Below are 16,034 nucleotides of genomic sequence, written 5' to 3'. Positions count from 1 at the left end.
GAATCACTTTGACTGGAAATCATTATTAACTTCATATTTTTAATATCTAAATTGCAAAGAATTCCATGCAACTTCTCCGATATTCCAACCAAATTTAAAAGTTATTTTGGATTTTCAATATCTAAAGTTAAAAATCACTTTAAAAAAAAATATGATTAGTGACTTTTGGATTTTCAATCTTTGTATTAGGTTGAAATTGTAAAAAAAGAAAACAAGGGGATATTGGTTTTTTGAGAATATATGATCTATAACATGGGATCATGAATATGCAAAAAATAAAAAATAAATAAAATAAAATAAAATAAAATAATTATATTAAAAAAAATTTAGAGTACTAATTACACTTATTTTTAGATGGACTTCCTATTTATATCCATAGATGCTTTATACCTCTGGACTACATATTGTAGAAATATAGTTCAGCCTGCAAAACTTTTTAAATGGGATATAAGGGGTACATTTATCTATTTGCAACATTTTTAAGTACCTCGAAATTTAAAAATTTAAATACCGCCAAAATTAAACTATTTTATTAAGTTTAAAAAAGAAAAGAAAAAGAGAAGAGGGATGATAAATGACAACATGTGATCCAAACGAGGCCGTGTTTAATATTCCCCTTTCCGCGCAATTTTATCCATTAATTTTCTCTCTCTCATCGTCAATAAATGCGGCTCTTAATTCGGGGCTCCAAATTCCTCCCGCTAAAACTAGCAAGGATCAGAGAGCTCATCCAAATTTAGTAAAGTACCATTTTTTTATCTCATTTTTTCTAGGGTTTCTGCAATTTGAAAATCCCATTGATTCAGTCGTTACCAGGTCCCTTCTAGGTATATCAATGGTGTTTCTTTGAAGGATCCTTTTTGAAATTATTGGCCTTATTTTATGAATTTTTAATGTCATTTAAATGCACATATTCATTGTTTTTGTTCACTTCAATGGTGGTTGCAGCCTCTGGTTCCATTGGAGAGGTAGCATGAGAATCGATCAGCCAGGGCTGGTCGGCCTCTGCAATTCCGGTCCTCCTCCTCTCATCCCTCTCTCTCTTCTTTTTCGTATGTAGTTTTGTAGGCTTTTGGCTCAACTGTTGCTTCTCTCTCTAGGATTTCATTTCTCATTGAGGGTTTCCATGGATGAGCTTTGTTCGCTTCTGGTTGTTTCTTTTTTTTTAGGTTTATGTTTGTGAGTTATGTTGCATCCGTGGAAATGCAGTTTCGTTGCTTTCTGGAAGGCAAGGGGTTTCTGGAATCTTGGCTTTTCAGAGAAAACAGGGTTATGAGACTGCTTTTTGTAATATCGAAAGGTGATTTTATGGCCTCATATTTTCTTCCTCGAATCTGATAGTTTGACCTCATGTTAATAATCATTTTTCATGTACTCTCTCTCTCTCTCCATCTCTTTGTTGCTAGCTCGTTTACATGCTCTCAACCTTTTCTCTCATTCCTGTCCCTCTCTTTCTCTTTCTAAATTTATGTGTCTTTCCAAAGATTTTGTTGAAATTCATTGAAGAATTGACATATATGTTAACGTTTGTTTGAAGATTGACTGTAGGTTATGATGTCGGACATACCAGCTCGAACCGGGCGACATCGGCAACTGTATGGTAAAGATGGATTTCGCCTTGTTGCTGGGTATACTCTATGTCTCTCTCCATTTTCTTTGCATATCACTCGTGATGTTCTCGATAGTTTAGTCAGAGGCAGAGAGCTTCAAGTTATTCTCTCGCCCTTTCGCTCTAGATTTCTCTATATCTTTTCATTCTCTGCATTTTGGACATGTTATCATTGATAATTTGTATCAGAGTTTGTGCGTTTATTTGTTTCTGTTCATTGCTAATTTCAGTGTTGGATAACCCTGGCAAATCCACTTGGACTCACCTGGGTCACTTTTGCGAGTCCGAGGGCAAGTCCATTCGGACTTGTTAGAGTCACTCTAAGCAGTAAGCACCCTCTGGAGCCTGCAACCAATCATGTGGGAACTGTCTGAATCTGGCTGGTTCCAAATAATTTATGTATTTTTTTTTTGGATGCGGCCGAATCTGCCAGGCCTGACTCGAGTTCGAGGCACTTGTGACTCCTGACCAAGTCCTTGTTTTCTTACACTCATCTTCTTCTTTTTGATTCTTTACAAGCTTCATTTCATTTACGGCATGCTTATTAGAAAAATGCAGGATGGAAGAAGAAAGTGCAAGTTTCATACTCGTTGCTTGACCGGTATTTCTTTTTCCTTTTTTTTTTTGGTTCTACCCCCAGAAGAAAGAAGAGTTCAATAATGGGGTTGACCCAAAAATTATTGTCTTTTTAAATCTCTAGTAGGATTTACCAATCATGTGAAGTCTGGATTCAGCCTTAATAATTGGTTAAAAATTGAATCAACCTCCTATCATTTAGTCTTAATAATTGGTTAGAAATTGAATCCACTCCCTACCATTCAATCACCCTGACTTAATGCCAAATTTTTTTGATTAATCATTTTAACTCCATTTCCATTTAAAAGGATCATTGCATTCTTGGAGTTCGCAATTTCATAAATTCGACATGCAAATTTTAATCATGGTTAATTACATTTCACCCATTATTCAACACAGATTTGTGAAACTAGACATGTTCGAAGTGAGTCTAGTATTTCAGCCTAAAATGCCATTATGGTAAGACAAGCTTGTACATTATCTTTTTATAATAAAAATAACATACTTTTAATTTATATATTCTAAATAATCCATATTATTAAATGGGATTGTCTACAAAGAGATCATTTACCTTTTGTACAAGGAGGTCGCAATCATACTTGTCCTTTAGATTTCAAAATGGGTGGTTTGTAAGAGTGTCATTAATTAGACACAAAGTTCCAAAAAAATAAAAAATTATCAGACTTTGTAACTCACCCCAAGCCATCAAATTTGACATCTAATGAGTGGGAATATTTGTGACCTCCTTATACATAAGGTAAATGGTCTCTTGTAGACAATCCCTTATTAAATAGCGTGGATAGGCCTTCTTAATTGGTAAGCATCTTGGGATCAAACCCCACCGTTGTACTTGATATAGGGTTATATATATATGTGTGTGTGTGTGTGTGTGTGTATATATATATATATATATGGAAGATGCTAGGGTGAGCCCACTAGCTCACATGAAAAAAGCCCAAAGGTCCAGATTGAATCTGGGTTGATCTGATGATCATAGATGTCCGATAATGTTTGAATTTTAATTTTTGTTCTACAAATCCAAATCACTTGAAATTTGGAATGTGTGTACATAAAAAATAAGTGAATCTTCGAAAAATATCAAAAAACTATTTTACATGAAATAAATTGACCAAACTACCCCCGAAAAGTTTTGGGGGTATTTTGGTCAATTTGTTTTCGCGAATTATTTTTTTTATATTTTTATTAGGTGCGGCTTGATGAGAAAAACACACGTCAAAGAATTTCAAGTGATTTGTATTTGTAGAAAAAAAAATTAAAATTCAAACAATACCGGACATCTGTGATCGTCAGATCGGCCCAGATTCAATCTGGGCCATTGGGCTCATTTATTCATGTGAGCTAGTGGGCTCACCCAAGATTTTTCTTCTATATATATATATATATATATATATATACACACACATTTTTACTACCCTTGCGTTTAAAAGTGTCAACAAGGTATACGAGTGTTATCACATGGTAGTGATACTTCTTTGAGAATGAATTGTTTGGGTAACATAAGAAATGTCAGAAACCTTCGGTGCAGAGAATGACGAACCAGTGAACTGCCCCATGAGTATTCTTTGAACAGAGACCTTCCTGTTAGTACACCTGATAATTTGTAAAGACCATCCACAACTAAGTATATGGAGAAGAAATAATAAAATAGTTCGAGGCCAGTTGAAGAGAAAGGGCTTCTGCACTATCTAGATCACCATAATCAGCTAACTCAAGAAAACTATGCATCAGGCCTCATAGTTCTTCTAAACAAATTTCTCTATTCTTGAAGTTTATTTGTTCCTTACCCAGTTTCCATCAAAGTTTAACTTCATGATGGAGATACCCAACACTTGATTGGACATTCCCTGTCCCTCCAGAAGATCACAGTATTTTAGTTTCTGATGAAGTTTGATGCCCAAATTGGTGGGAACTCCTCACGATTAACCCTAGATATCTTGTTGTAACTAATCCATCCTTCAATTTTCTCTGAGCTTGACTATTGTCCCTCTTATTCCTTGTCAACTGAGAATTTTTCTTCCAATGGTTTTGTCAATTTAATATTTTCCACTGTGCTTATTTGCATTCGCCAAAAAGGTTGGATGATTCAGCTTGGGCCTCTTCACTGAAGCGGAGCAAATTGCGTTTTGGCAGTGTGCCTTCCCTAACCATCCTTTGAAACTGGCCTTGCCAATGACTTCTTTCAATACATGGGAATGGGAGGTAGACACCTTATTGCTCTCCTTCATGAATTTGCTATATTCAGGGACAATCCATCTCTGTAGTTCCAGATGTGATGTTAGAGACTCATCTTCCACAGTCACAGGAGTTCATGAAAGGCAAAAGGAGACCTCGAGAATAGTGAAGACTCCTAAGAGATTTTCTCTGGCCTTGCTAAAGGGATGATTATCTCTATTTTTTTTTTCTGATAGCTTTATTTTCATGCATTCCCAATTAATTGATGCAGCCTGCGAAGTTATTTCATTGTGTTCTATATTAATGTACAGCCATGTGATGAGACTCTCAACTACTTAACTACCTTGAACAATAAGTAAAGGGGTCCTCATTGAGGGATTGGATGGATCTTTAGAAATATGACACCTGATAATCAACATTTACTCATTTGAAACTTGGAAAGACTTCAGGTTGAACATGAATGAAATCCTAGGTCATGATACCGAATCTTTAAACTAATCAATACGGCCTTCCTTTATGTAGCAATTATTAAGAAGTTGGCCGGGTGAAGTATTTTCTACTGTTCTCCTCGAAACTTATGTGGAATGTCCTTGCTTTCAAATTCTCATTGCTTCATCCCTTGGCTTGTGAGACCTATTTCTTGGGATATGAGAACTTTATTGGGAGAACCATGTATGTCCAAGTCATATATGTATTAGTATCAATCTACCCCAAGCCTTGACCTTTCATGTTTGCATTTTGATAATGGAATTTTTTGTTGTGTTGTGGGCATTCATTCCCAAGGAACATGTAAATGTGATACTAGAAGCTTGAATTTCTCTGATGATCGTCTTTATTAGGTTCTCAGTTTGTGATATATAGTTTGATGTGCACCTCGATATCATACTCATGCTTTGACTTTCCTTTCATCGCTCTTTCTTATGAAGTTTGTTGATTAAATTGGTGTTTGCATATTGTTCACTTCTGATTTTTAACTAGTAAATTGGCCCTGAACAGGTGTATTCCATACAGGTTAATAGATCTGGTTGATGACCATATTGGAAGTGTAGTTGATAGATTGGAAGTGCTCATGATATCTTCACCAAATCGTCATGACCTGGTGTTCCCAAAGGTACTGATAGCAATCTCATCATTGACTTTGTATCTTTTTCTAGTTGGCAGTTTTCCATTGTGGTGGTTTACCTAGTCGTTAAATCTCATTGTATTTCACTTATACTGTCCATTTTTAAATAAGTTCTAATAGGTGATATATTAACTGACTCTATTATGTCGGCATAATGGATGCATGTTTGGTTGGAAGATGGGATTGTTGTAAATATGCTTCTTTTTTGTTGCAACAAGCAGACATTTCCTTCTTTTTGATAATTTCATCAATCTGTGTAAGAAACTCAATGATGAAGCATTTACTGAGTAGTTTTTATCTATCATCATGAACCTTACACATCCCATGTTTGTTCTCATAGAAAAAACATGGGTGGAAACAAAATATATTATGTAACTTTACAAAAATGTACAATTACAATAAATTATGTTTCAAGGACGTTTTTACTAGATGAGTTGAATAGTGGGATTGGAGGCTATAAAAGATATGGCTATGTAGAATTCCAACGTATAAATTCAAAAAATTTCTTTTTTTTATTTTATTTATGACTGGAATTTCTACTTACAATTGCTACAATACAATACAGAAATAAACCTACTACAATCTAGGATCTTTAACTCTTACAACCAAATAAACTTTATGCAAACAATAAATCAAACTTTTAATGATGAATTCTACTACAATTAGGATTCCTAGTCCAAGAATCCTAATTCAAATAAGACTCCTAATACAATTAAGACACTTCTAAAGCAAAAATGAATCAAGCTGAAAAATAAATTGTTAAACAGAAAACTGGAAGACTTATTGAACCTTTGCCTAGGTTGACTGTTTAGGATTTAGACTAGAGAGAGAAGAGAGAAAGAAAGCTAGAGAGGGGCATGGAGGAGAGAAGGAACGGAGAAAGAGAGGTCTTAACTCTGACGGATTGAATGAGGGGAAGGACTACCCTTTATATAGGCCTCAAAGTCCTAGGGCATACCCATTCTCAATTAGGATTTAGTTTGACCACATGGTTCCCTGGTAATCTGTGAGGTGAGAGAGAAAACAAATGAGAGCCATCCATTCCTGAAATCAGCCATCATGATTTAGGAAGAATGAAACGTTATCCGCTAAATTTTTTATCCATATCTATTCCGAATTACACTAGAACTAGATCTTCCCGGGTATATGGACTCGTATTCACATAGAAACCACTTCTAATATCTTTAGAAATCAAAGTTAACATGAATATCTAATTCAAAGTAAAAAAGTCTTAGTCAAATTTCAAAGTCATAGGAATATTTCCTAACCAACCAAAACTAATAAAATCTCAAATAATCTAGTTAGGGAAGATTTCTCAAACAAGTGGGATACCTTACCCCTTACAAGCGAGGTGTCGCACCTAGTGTGGGGCGTGTAGCGGATGCAGGCCCCACATCCCAGCCCATGTGTGGGAGCTGGGCCCATGATCTGCCCCCAACTCCCACCCCCCCTAAAAAAAGCAAAAAAATCAAACACTTGGTCCTCCTATGCCCTTACAAGTTTCTAAATTTTCGGCACTACCCTTTTTAAGGTTCTAAGCCATAAAATAATTTTTTATATGCTATAAAAAATCTGAAAATTATTTAAAAATCATAGGAGCATACACAAGTCTAAAAACAATATTTCTGATGTTATGAAAAAAATCTAAAACACTTCGAAAGTAATTCTAGAAGTGGATTGGTACGAATGGATCTCGAAAAGTGACAGCCAATGCACTCTACCCATGCTAGAATTTGTGACCTGCAACTATCCTCTCAACCCAACAGGACCCATGATCCACACTCATGCGCATAGTAGCTCTTGATTGGATCGTATGTAGATTACAAGTTCCCCTCCTAAGAGCAAATCAGATGCACATATCACTATATTCAAGGAGGACTCTCAATGCACATGTATGCGTCTTTCATATACACATGTCTTGCCAAGGTTTATTGAGGATTTGGCCCTCACCATCACAGGCAGTGTTTCAAAAAGCTCTAGGTGGCACCTAGGCGGTCAGGGGGGTCTAGGCCGCCCAGCGCCTAGGCGGGCGCCCAGAACCTAAGCGGCCCAGTAGAATTATTATTTTTTGGTTCTCTCTCTAAAATAGCCTCTAATGGGTTTTAGATTTCAAATGAACCTAAAACCACAATTTTGCCTCTTTAATATTAAAAACATACCCTCAAGGAGCTGTATTTTTGCCCCTGAGCAGGGCAAAGGCCTTGGGCGGCCGCCTAGGCGGGTGCCCAAGCGTTGGGCGGTCCGCTTTTGGAAACAGTGATCCCAGGCTTACAACCACACATAGGGGATCATCAAACTAACTTGGGCCACACACATTGTCCTTCGACATCTCTCCGATTTCAACAAGGGATAACCCTCCAGAAAACCTTTAACTGTGGTCCCTATGTTGAGGGAAAAGGGTTTTGGACATGATCTGGGCCTTAGGCTCTCCAACCCTAGGCAGTCAACCGACACATACTCCTGTTGAAGTGTACGATTAAGTATTTATTATTTTTACATGCTCTCATGGGCTTTAAAGGCTACAAGCCCCGATAGTCTACCGTGTGGACCATCACTTGTAGGTAATTGCTTGCGCTCTATTCCGAGCAAAAAAAAAAAAATGTTTTTAAAATCACATATAAACAACAATAAAAAGTATTTGGTATATATTATACTTTATTTAATTTGCGAATAAAAGGTGACAATGTATTAAGTAATAGTTTATGACTTACAAAAGCCCATGAGTTAATAATATGTTTCGGGATTGTATACAATGAGAACATTTACCTTTGACACATGGAGGTCACAATTACTTGCAACCATCTGATGTAAAATTTGATAGCTTGGGTGTCACAAACTTTGAGAAAATTTATTTTGAAGTTTGAGCTTGGTCAATAGAATAAATGCACCCATCAAATTTCACATCCAATGGTTAAGATTAATTGTGACCACCTTGTACCAGAGATAAATGGTCTCATTGTATTCTTTTCCATATGTTTTATACTTATTGCATTGTATGGACAATGGAGCTTTTTTTTGGTTGATCAGCGGGGGAAGGGTCCCCTACCTCTATTGGAATGGAACTCAAGACATCATATTGTGGCATCCACTGCCCTGTCCACCTATGCCTTGAGTCCATTCCTTAGACTGCGGACATTTTGTTATGGACTACGGAAATTTTGTTGTGTTAGCTATTTTTGGCCCATGGAACATCCTGGGCATGCATCGGTGTCCATGTCACGTTTATGTTTATGTAAATTGGAGACTTGGAGTTGGTGGACAGATTTGCATGCTTTCGATATGAAGAGATGGATGTTTTAGATACAACTTCCTCTCAAGATGAATTGGATTATGTGAAATCTGTTTGTTAATGGTATTTCCTCAGTCAAGTCGGAGATGATAATTGAATTTGTAGAAATAATGATTGTGCATCTGTAGACAGCTTTATATTGAATTTAATGCATGACAGAATTCGGACTCCATCGAATTTCTTTTGTGACCCTTTATATTGTCTTGGCTTTTCATTATATGAGAGGCCACCCAATGAAGGTAATCACTGCAGTTATAGTGAACCGTCTTAGGGTGCCCGACTATTGTGCTGTCAGCATGTTTTCATCATGGCCTCAAGCTCGGCAGTTTAAGAGGGGATGAGGATGGGATAAGAATAGCATGTTCCATGGAGGACGGTGTATCAAGTGATAGAGTGGAAGATGGTAATGGTTGGGGTTATCCACCAATTAGCTAACAACGAGAATATTTGGTCAAGTGTGATTAAGGAAGCATCACGACTTCTCAACAATGAGATGTAGTTCGGGCAAGGTCCGCCTGGTATATTCAGCATGTCACAATAGCTGAACTGATGATTGAACTTGAAAAATGGCTAGGTCACTTTTTTCTAGTTGGACTTCTGGTCAGACCAATTGGACTGGTTGAGACCAATGAGAGAAGTATAATTTATTTAAACATTAGGGGAAGTTCAGGATAACTAGAGAAAAAAGTTTTTTTTGATGTTGATGGCTGATTATTGTAGTTAGTAGGATCCATCTTATCGGTTAGGGATTTGCAAATATTGTTCACGTTGCTTGTCTCAGCCAGGATATGGAAGTATAATGTAAGTGTAAAATGAGGCTATGCCTTCGGAAATTGGATGTCTGATTGCAAGTCTTTTTAAGTGGCAGAGTTGATGAGCTCATTTATTTGGATTTGTTGTAGTGCATGCAGCAATGCAGTACATCCTATTAGATGTTAGCCATGTGCCTCTGTTCAAATTTGGTTTGCTGAAAAGCAACTGGCCTAGGCCTCTTTTAAGGTTATCAGCCACATTGAGTTCCATGGCATATGCATTCATCTTAGCTGATCCTGTTGTATCCTGGTCTGTTTCCATGATTTTTGGTTTTAGTAGAATATCATGAACAAAAAGGGAGATATGTTAATCAAGCACAGTAAAAGAAACGAACAATTTTCCACTAGGGAATAGATAAATGAGTCAAGACATACATATTCTTAAAAAAATTGAAACATTGCAGGAATTGGGCTTGGGTCAAGTCTGTAGCAGCTAGGTTTTCATAGCACCATGTCTCAAGTTCCATTTCTATGTAATCTTGTCATAAAAAAAACCCATTGAAACACTGGTCTCGAATAAAAGAAACTTTATATGACATCATGACTAATAAAAGGTTATCTTAATGCAAACTAATGGCATTACAAAGTTGTACAAATTCTTGTAAGAAATTTTTTCATGTGGCTATAAAAATCACCCAGAAATTTGTTCGAGTCCTTGGCTAAAGCCAGCAATAGATTAATGTCTGCTTCAGTTTCTCCAAACCCTATTTGTATGGAAATTCGGATCAGAATAGTGCTGAAAGTAAGTTTTAGGTTTTATTATTTGATATGGTAAAGTTTTTTTTCGAGATTTTAGAACCAAAATTCAACTGAAAAGCCTTAATGATCTTGTACAATTCAGCTTCATAATTTTAAAATTTTGTCTGGATTAAAACTCAGCATAAATTAGGTCCAGAATCCTAATTTTAATCTCAAATTCTATCCCCAGATTGTCAACATCTCTTTGTACTCACTTATTATTATGCTATGTTGATGAAAGCTTTCTTGACTTTATGATAAAGGATGTATTCTGTGATGCAGAACTTTTGCTCTTTGCATTCTGCTGTTCTTATTACATATTCCTTTTGACTTCAGACCTTTTGTCATTCGCATGACCATTGAAATAAAGCGATATGGGAGCCTAATAATCACTGTTATGGTTGTGCTTGATCTGTTCCCTCGCATGACACATCTATAAACAAGTATGGAAAAATTTAATGTGCTGTGATTGCGATTAATTTAATGTGCTTGTGTTTGTGTTCTTCTGATATTTAGGGTGGCTGGGAAGATGATGAGTCTGTAGAAGATGCGGCACTTCGGGAAGCATTAGAGGAAGCTGGAATTAGAGGAACCATTTATGTAAGTTTTGGTGTTTCTTTTAATTTCTCATGTAAAAGTCTTAAGACACTCATTTCATATTTTATTTTATTTTTATATTTATATTTATTTTTATTTTAATTTTATGTATAACGCATGGATTCATCTTAGCCAAAAAGATATTATACTCCCATGTGAGTATGTTCTCCATTTACTCCCTCGTGAAAAAACCACATTTGGGATTAATTTTGGGAACCCAAAATTTGGAGACGTAACCTCTTCAACCTGTAGATTAACTTCAATAAAAAAGAAATCATAGTTGCACCTTTTGTCTCTATGCACTTGAAAAGAATAGGGCATTTATGCAAAGAGACCATTTACTTTTAGCACAAGGAGGTCACAATCGTTCTTGTTCTTTAGATTTCAAATCAGATGGTTATGTTTGTGTCATTAACTACACTCAAAGTTCAAAAAAAATAAAATAATTTAAACTTTGTGACCCACCCCAAGTCAATCCAATTTAACATCAAATGGCTAGGAGTAATTGTGCCCTCCTTGTAAGGAAGATAAATGGTCTCATTGTATGCAATTCCAAAAAAATAATGTCTCAAGATTAAATGGTGACCATCTAATTTTTAGAGGGTGAGATCTAAGTACTAGAAAACTCATTTTTCAAGTTTTTTCTTTTGAGAAGAATCATCTAGTGATTCTTAGGTAGTTCCCAAAATTTCAAATTTAAAAATCCTCCCAAGTAGGTCTTTTGACCGAGGGAGTAGATGTACACTATGCTATCTTGTGAGCATAGTATACTTGCTCTTCATCTTATATTTTTTTAAAATGTTCATAGATTCATCTTATTGTTCGCTTTCTTATCAATATCTTCTATTTGATGCAATTTATATTAAGAGCCAGTTATAGTAAGAGCCAATGACATAAATAATAGTATTATTTGTTTTCTATTCATATAAGAAAACTTTACAACGAGGTCATCCACCTTTGGTACAAGAAGGTCACAATTATAGTTGGCCAATATATTTGGAGTCAGGCCTCTGGGTGTGTGCCATTGGCCATGCTCAGAGTTCAAAGGGAAATTTCTCAAGCTTTGGGACACACCCCAAGCTGTCGGATTTGACATTGATGCTCAAGGGTGGCTGTAATATCCTTGTAGCTAGGTTAATGGTCTTCTAGTATACAATCCCATTTTTATGTTTGCAGAGACATAGTTTTCATAAGATCAATTCTACAAAAATCCTCATGGTTTATATTTAGAGTGACTTTTGGAAGCGTTCTACACTTCCAATTGATGTAATTTGCCGTCTTTTACTTAAATCAGTTGAGATTTAAAAGGATATATTCATTGATCACCTCTAGTGATATAAGCTATATCATGTACCCTATGGACCATGCCTCGTGAACTCCTTTGGTCAGTAGGAGGGCAATGGCTCCTTATAGAAAGAAATGGCCTTAGAGAAAGGATTGATGGAGTAAGGGTTATTTTGTAAGGCACGTTAGGGATGGAGGGTAAATGATTTGAAAGGTTTATCCGAGTCAGATTTTGTTTGTTGGATGTTGATGGATGGTAATTAAGATAATTGCACAGATGGAGATTTAGTTGGTGTTTTGCACATATTTGGATAGTGCTTATGTTTTGCAATTGATTGAGAAGTTTGGGAGAAGTGAAAAGACTGCACATGGTCTTTAATTATTTAGAGAAAACGTACAATAAGATACCTAGAGAAAGAATTTGGTGGGGTGCTAGAAAAGAAAGGAGTCTCAAGAGGATATATTGACAAAGTTAAGGATATAAACTAGGGATCGCTAACTAATGTGAGAACAACTTGTAGAGGAACAAGTGAGTTTTCAGTGATAATAGACTATATTAGGGGTTGTCCTGGAGCTCATATCTCTTCACTTTGGTTATGGACGGGAACTAGGCATCTACAAGATGAGGTTCTGTGGTGCATGTTGTTTGCGGATGACATAGTTTTGATTGATGAGACTAGAGACGACTTAAATGCAAAATTAGACTTTGGAGGGATGCATTAGAATCTAAAGGTTTTAAAATTAGTCATGCTAAGAACAGAATATATGAAATGCAAGTTTAGTAACAATATGAGCATAAATGAGAAATTAGTTAAGATTGACGGCTAAGAAGTACCTAAAAGAGATTATTTTCAATATCTTGAGTTGATCATCCATGAGAAAGGAGAGATTGAAAAAGATATTGCTCATAGAATTAGAGCTGAGTGGACGAAAATGTGCTTCTGGAGTCTTATGTGATAGACCCCAATGAAACTGAAGGGACTGTTCTATAGGATGGTTGTAAGACCAGCCATTCTTTATGGGATGGCATGTTGGGCAGTCAATAAATGACATGCATAGAATTAGTGTAGCTGAGATGAGGATATTGAGATAGATGAGTGGCGAGACAAGGAAGGATAGAGTTCAAAATGAATACAATCCAAGGAACTTAGGGGTAGCTCCAATAGGCAATAAAATGAGGAAAAGTAGATTTAGGTGGTTGGTCATGTGCAATGTCGACCTAGAACAACACTGGTTAGGATGGGTGATTTGGTTCAAGTGGAAGGCTCTAAAAAAGCGAGGGAAAGACCCCAAAGGACATGGATGGAAGTAGTAACAACAGGTATGGTGACTTATAGTTTGATTGAGGATATGGCCTTTGGTAAAGTGGAATGGCGCAGTGTAGTTGATCCCAAATAGTTGGGATAAGGCTCAGATGATAATATTTTTAAGAAATAATGACATTCTAATGTATCTGACGGGTATTTTTTAGAAAAAATTGGATCTTATTTTACATTCTTGTTTCAAATATCGAGAATCCTATATACTGGCTGTCATGCTGGTGTATAATGGCTGCTATATTCATCAAAGTCACCGACTTTGTGGTGTGCACATTCGCACGTCATGGCTCTAGCAGTTTTGTCATTGATATCAGCCGATGTAGCCAATATTTCAGCTTTTTGAGCTTGGGTTATGTTAGGGTACTCATACATGTGAGTATTATGAGTATTTTATTAAGGTACTCAACATTTTATGGCACTTGATACCCTTAGCCTCACCAAATAGTAACTTTTTTGTCTAGGGGCATTTCAGGTAATTAATCAGAGATAAAGTAGAAATGCTTGATAGAAATAAAAGCATTTACTAACTGTCGTGGAGGATGACAACATTCATATGAGTTATAATATGGCCCACATTGAGCAATGATAGCTTTTGAACCACTAGCTAAATGCTACTAGTTTCTTATAAAAATACCTACCTTACCCCTCCTAATGACAAGAAATGCTCTTATTAAAAAAAGTTTGTATAAACAAGGGGCGATGAGTGTCTGAAAATATTGAGTACATTAAGGAAATACTCTTATGTATGGGTACCCTTACATAACCCTTTGAGCTTTGGTTATTGATATTATTGGTCGGTATTGGAAGAATGCTGACTTTGATTTAAGAATCCAACATGACAAATGCTTCGAAATGTGAAGTTTTTTTTTTTGAAGTCCAAATATGAAGTTTAAGTAGGACGTTTTAATGAGTTGGAGACCATCTCAGGGATTTTGCTGGGCATGTGGCAAAAATAAAGCAAAGAAATTGTTTTGGTAGTTATCAAATAAAAGTAGATGAGTATAATTATGTTCATGCATTCACTTGTAGGCTGTTCCATTCCTCTCTCTCTCTCTCTCTCTCTCTCTATGAACTTAGATGGATGTTGCTATTAATAAACAGAAAGAACCACTAGGAGAGTGGGAATTTAGGAGTAAAAGCAAAGAGAAGTGTTGTGGGCTTGAAGGATTTTGCAGAGGTTACATGTACGCAATGAAGGTAACTGAGGTGCTGGAGTCCTGGCCAGAACAGGCTGACCGTGAAAGAAAATGGGTTGGTACTTGTAACCTGCTCCTGTACTTTCTGATATCAACCTCTCTTTCTCTCTCTCTCTCTTCCCCCCCTGGGTTTGTACTGGTAAACTCTGAAGTCAGTTGCTCTCCCTCTCACCACTGGGTTGAGACTAGAAGCGCTGATGTCTCTCTCTATCTCTGTCTCTATCTCTATCTCTATATCTCTTTCTCTCTCTCTCTCTCTCTCCGGTTGCTTTAATGCCAGGTGCTGTGTGTGTGCGAGGCACATGCACATGCCCATTTTGGGTAATTTGCGGCTGATAGCTGTGCTTTTGATTTTTGGTAGCTAACCATTAGGAACGCATACCCACTGTGCCGCTATCCTTGGATGTGTGAAGCTCTCAAAAAGTTTGAAATTGTTATGTCAAGAGATGATGAGCTTCAGTTGGAATGGGGGGCATCATCACCATCGCTGTCAACATTATCATCATCGGTTGTGGCATCGCAACCGGTTTCAGAGACACCAGAGCTCCCCATCATACCGCCAAGCTGCTTTTCAAGGCCCCCTGAAGCCAAGGCCTCAACAAATCCTGTAAATGCATTATGCTAGGACTCTCTCTCTCTCTCTCTCTCTCGATGCATAAGCACGTGTTCTTTAGGATTTGAACCAGGTCTGTTGATTATGAATGCTAACTTCTGTATTGGTTTTCCTTTGTCAAATCATCCGTCGATCCCTTGTTTTGCACAAAGCTCAACATTGTAAATGGTGCTCCAGCGCATGAACTTTAAAGAAAGTGGAGAAACAGTTTACTCTCGCTTTTTTCTTGAGTAAGATTTTTTGGATTTGGGGCATGATGAAAAATTTGTATTTGAATAGTTCTTGTTGCAGCGTTGTTATGTCTTAGTCTCCAAAGAAAAAGGATGAAAAATAACATGTGACAATAACATGTGATTGAAAGAAAAATAAGTTCACTGTGGCTCTAGGAAAACTGACTGTAACATGCAGGAGGGTGCGAATCGTGCTGGTTGCTTTACTCGGATATGGAGATAGAGGGGCTCTCTGGTTCTGTTTGGGTTGATTCTGACACAGTAGGGGTTCCAGGTCTATCGAACCTGGCTGGCTTGGTTTGAGGCAATTTGAACTTCATTTTTGTTGGCTCAACAATGTTATACCCTTCCCTCACATATGAAACCAACCCACGTTATGGCTGCTTCTGTACACAGCACAAGATCAACCCACATGGTTACACACTGGACCAGCCTAACCCACATGGTTACACACT

The 16,034-nt window shown here is 36.8% G+C and overlaps 1 protein-coding gene across 29 annotated transcripts; it reads left to right on the top strand.

Moving 5' to 3' along the window:
* The first annotated feature begins 535 nt into the window (after nucleotides 1-535).
* LOC18434526 (nudix hydrolase 13, mitochondrial) lies at nucleotides 536-15,613 on the top strand. 29 transcript variants are annotated; one of them, XM_088870137.1, is made up of 8 exons: nucleotides 707-739; nucleotides 949-1,016; nucleotides 1,210-1,300; nucleotides 1,549-1,628; nucleotides 5,375-5,489; nucleotides 10,857-10,940; nucleotides 14,642-14,791; nucleotides 15,098-15,613. In XM_088870137.1, the coding sequence occupies exons 4-8, from the start codon at nucleotides 1,552-1,554 to the stop codon at nucleotides 15,359-15,361; spliced, it is 690 nt and encodes a 229-aa protein (XP_088726263.1). In that variant the 5' UTR covers nucleotides 707-739; nucleotides 949-1,016; nucleotides 1,210-1,300; nucleotides 1,549-1,551; the 3' UTR covers nucleotides 15,362-15,613. The 29 variants fall into 29 exon arrangements, 28 of the variants coding, with proteins under 28 accessions (XP_088726281.1, XP_088726280.1, XP_088726263.1 ...); XM_088870143.1 differs by having other exon boundaries at nucleotides 1,538-1,628; nucleotides 5,390-5,489; XM_020667284.2 differs by having other exon boundaries at nucleotides 1,538-1,628.
* Nucleotides 15,614-16,034: the final 421 nt, after the last annotated feature.

This window comes from Amborella trichopoda, chromosome 6 (genome assembly GCF_054954075.1).
Source record: "Amborella trichopoda isolate Santa Cruz 75 chromosome 6, AtrichopodaSantaCruz75HAP2 v2.0, whole genome shotgun sequence".
NCBI classification, from domain to species: Eukaryota; Viridiplantae; Streptophyta; class Magnoliopsida; order Amborellales; family Amborellaceae; genus Amborella; species Amborella trichopoda.
Note: the sequence above shows the minus strand (reverse complement) of the source record. Positions and strands in the feature narration are given on the sequence as shown.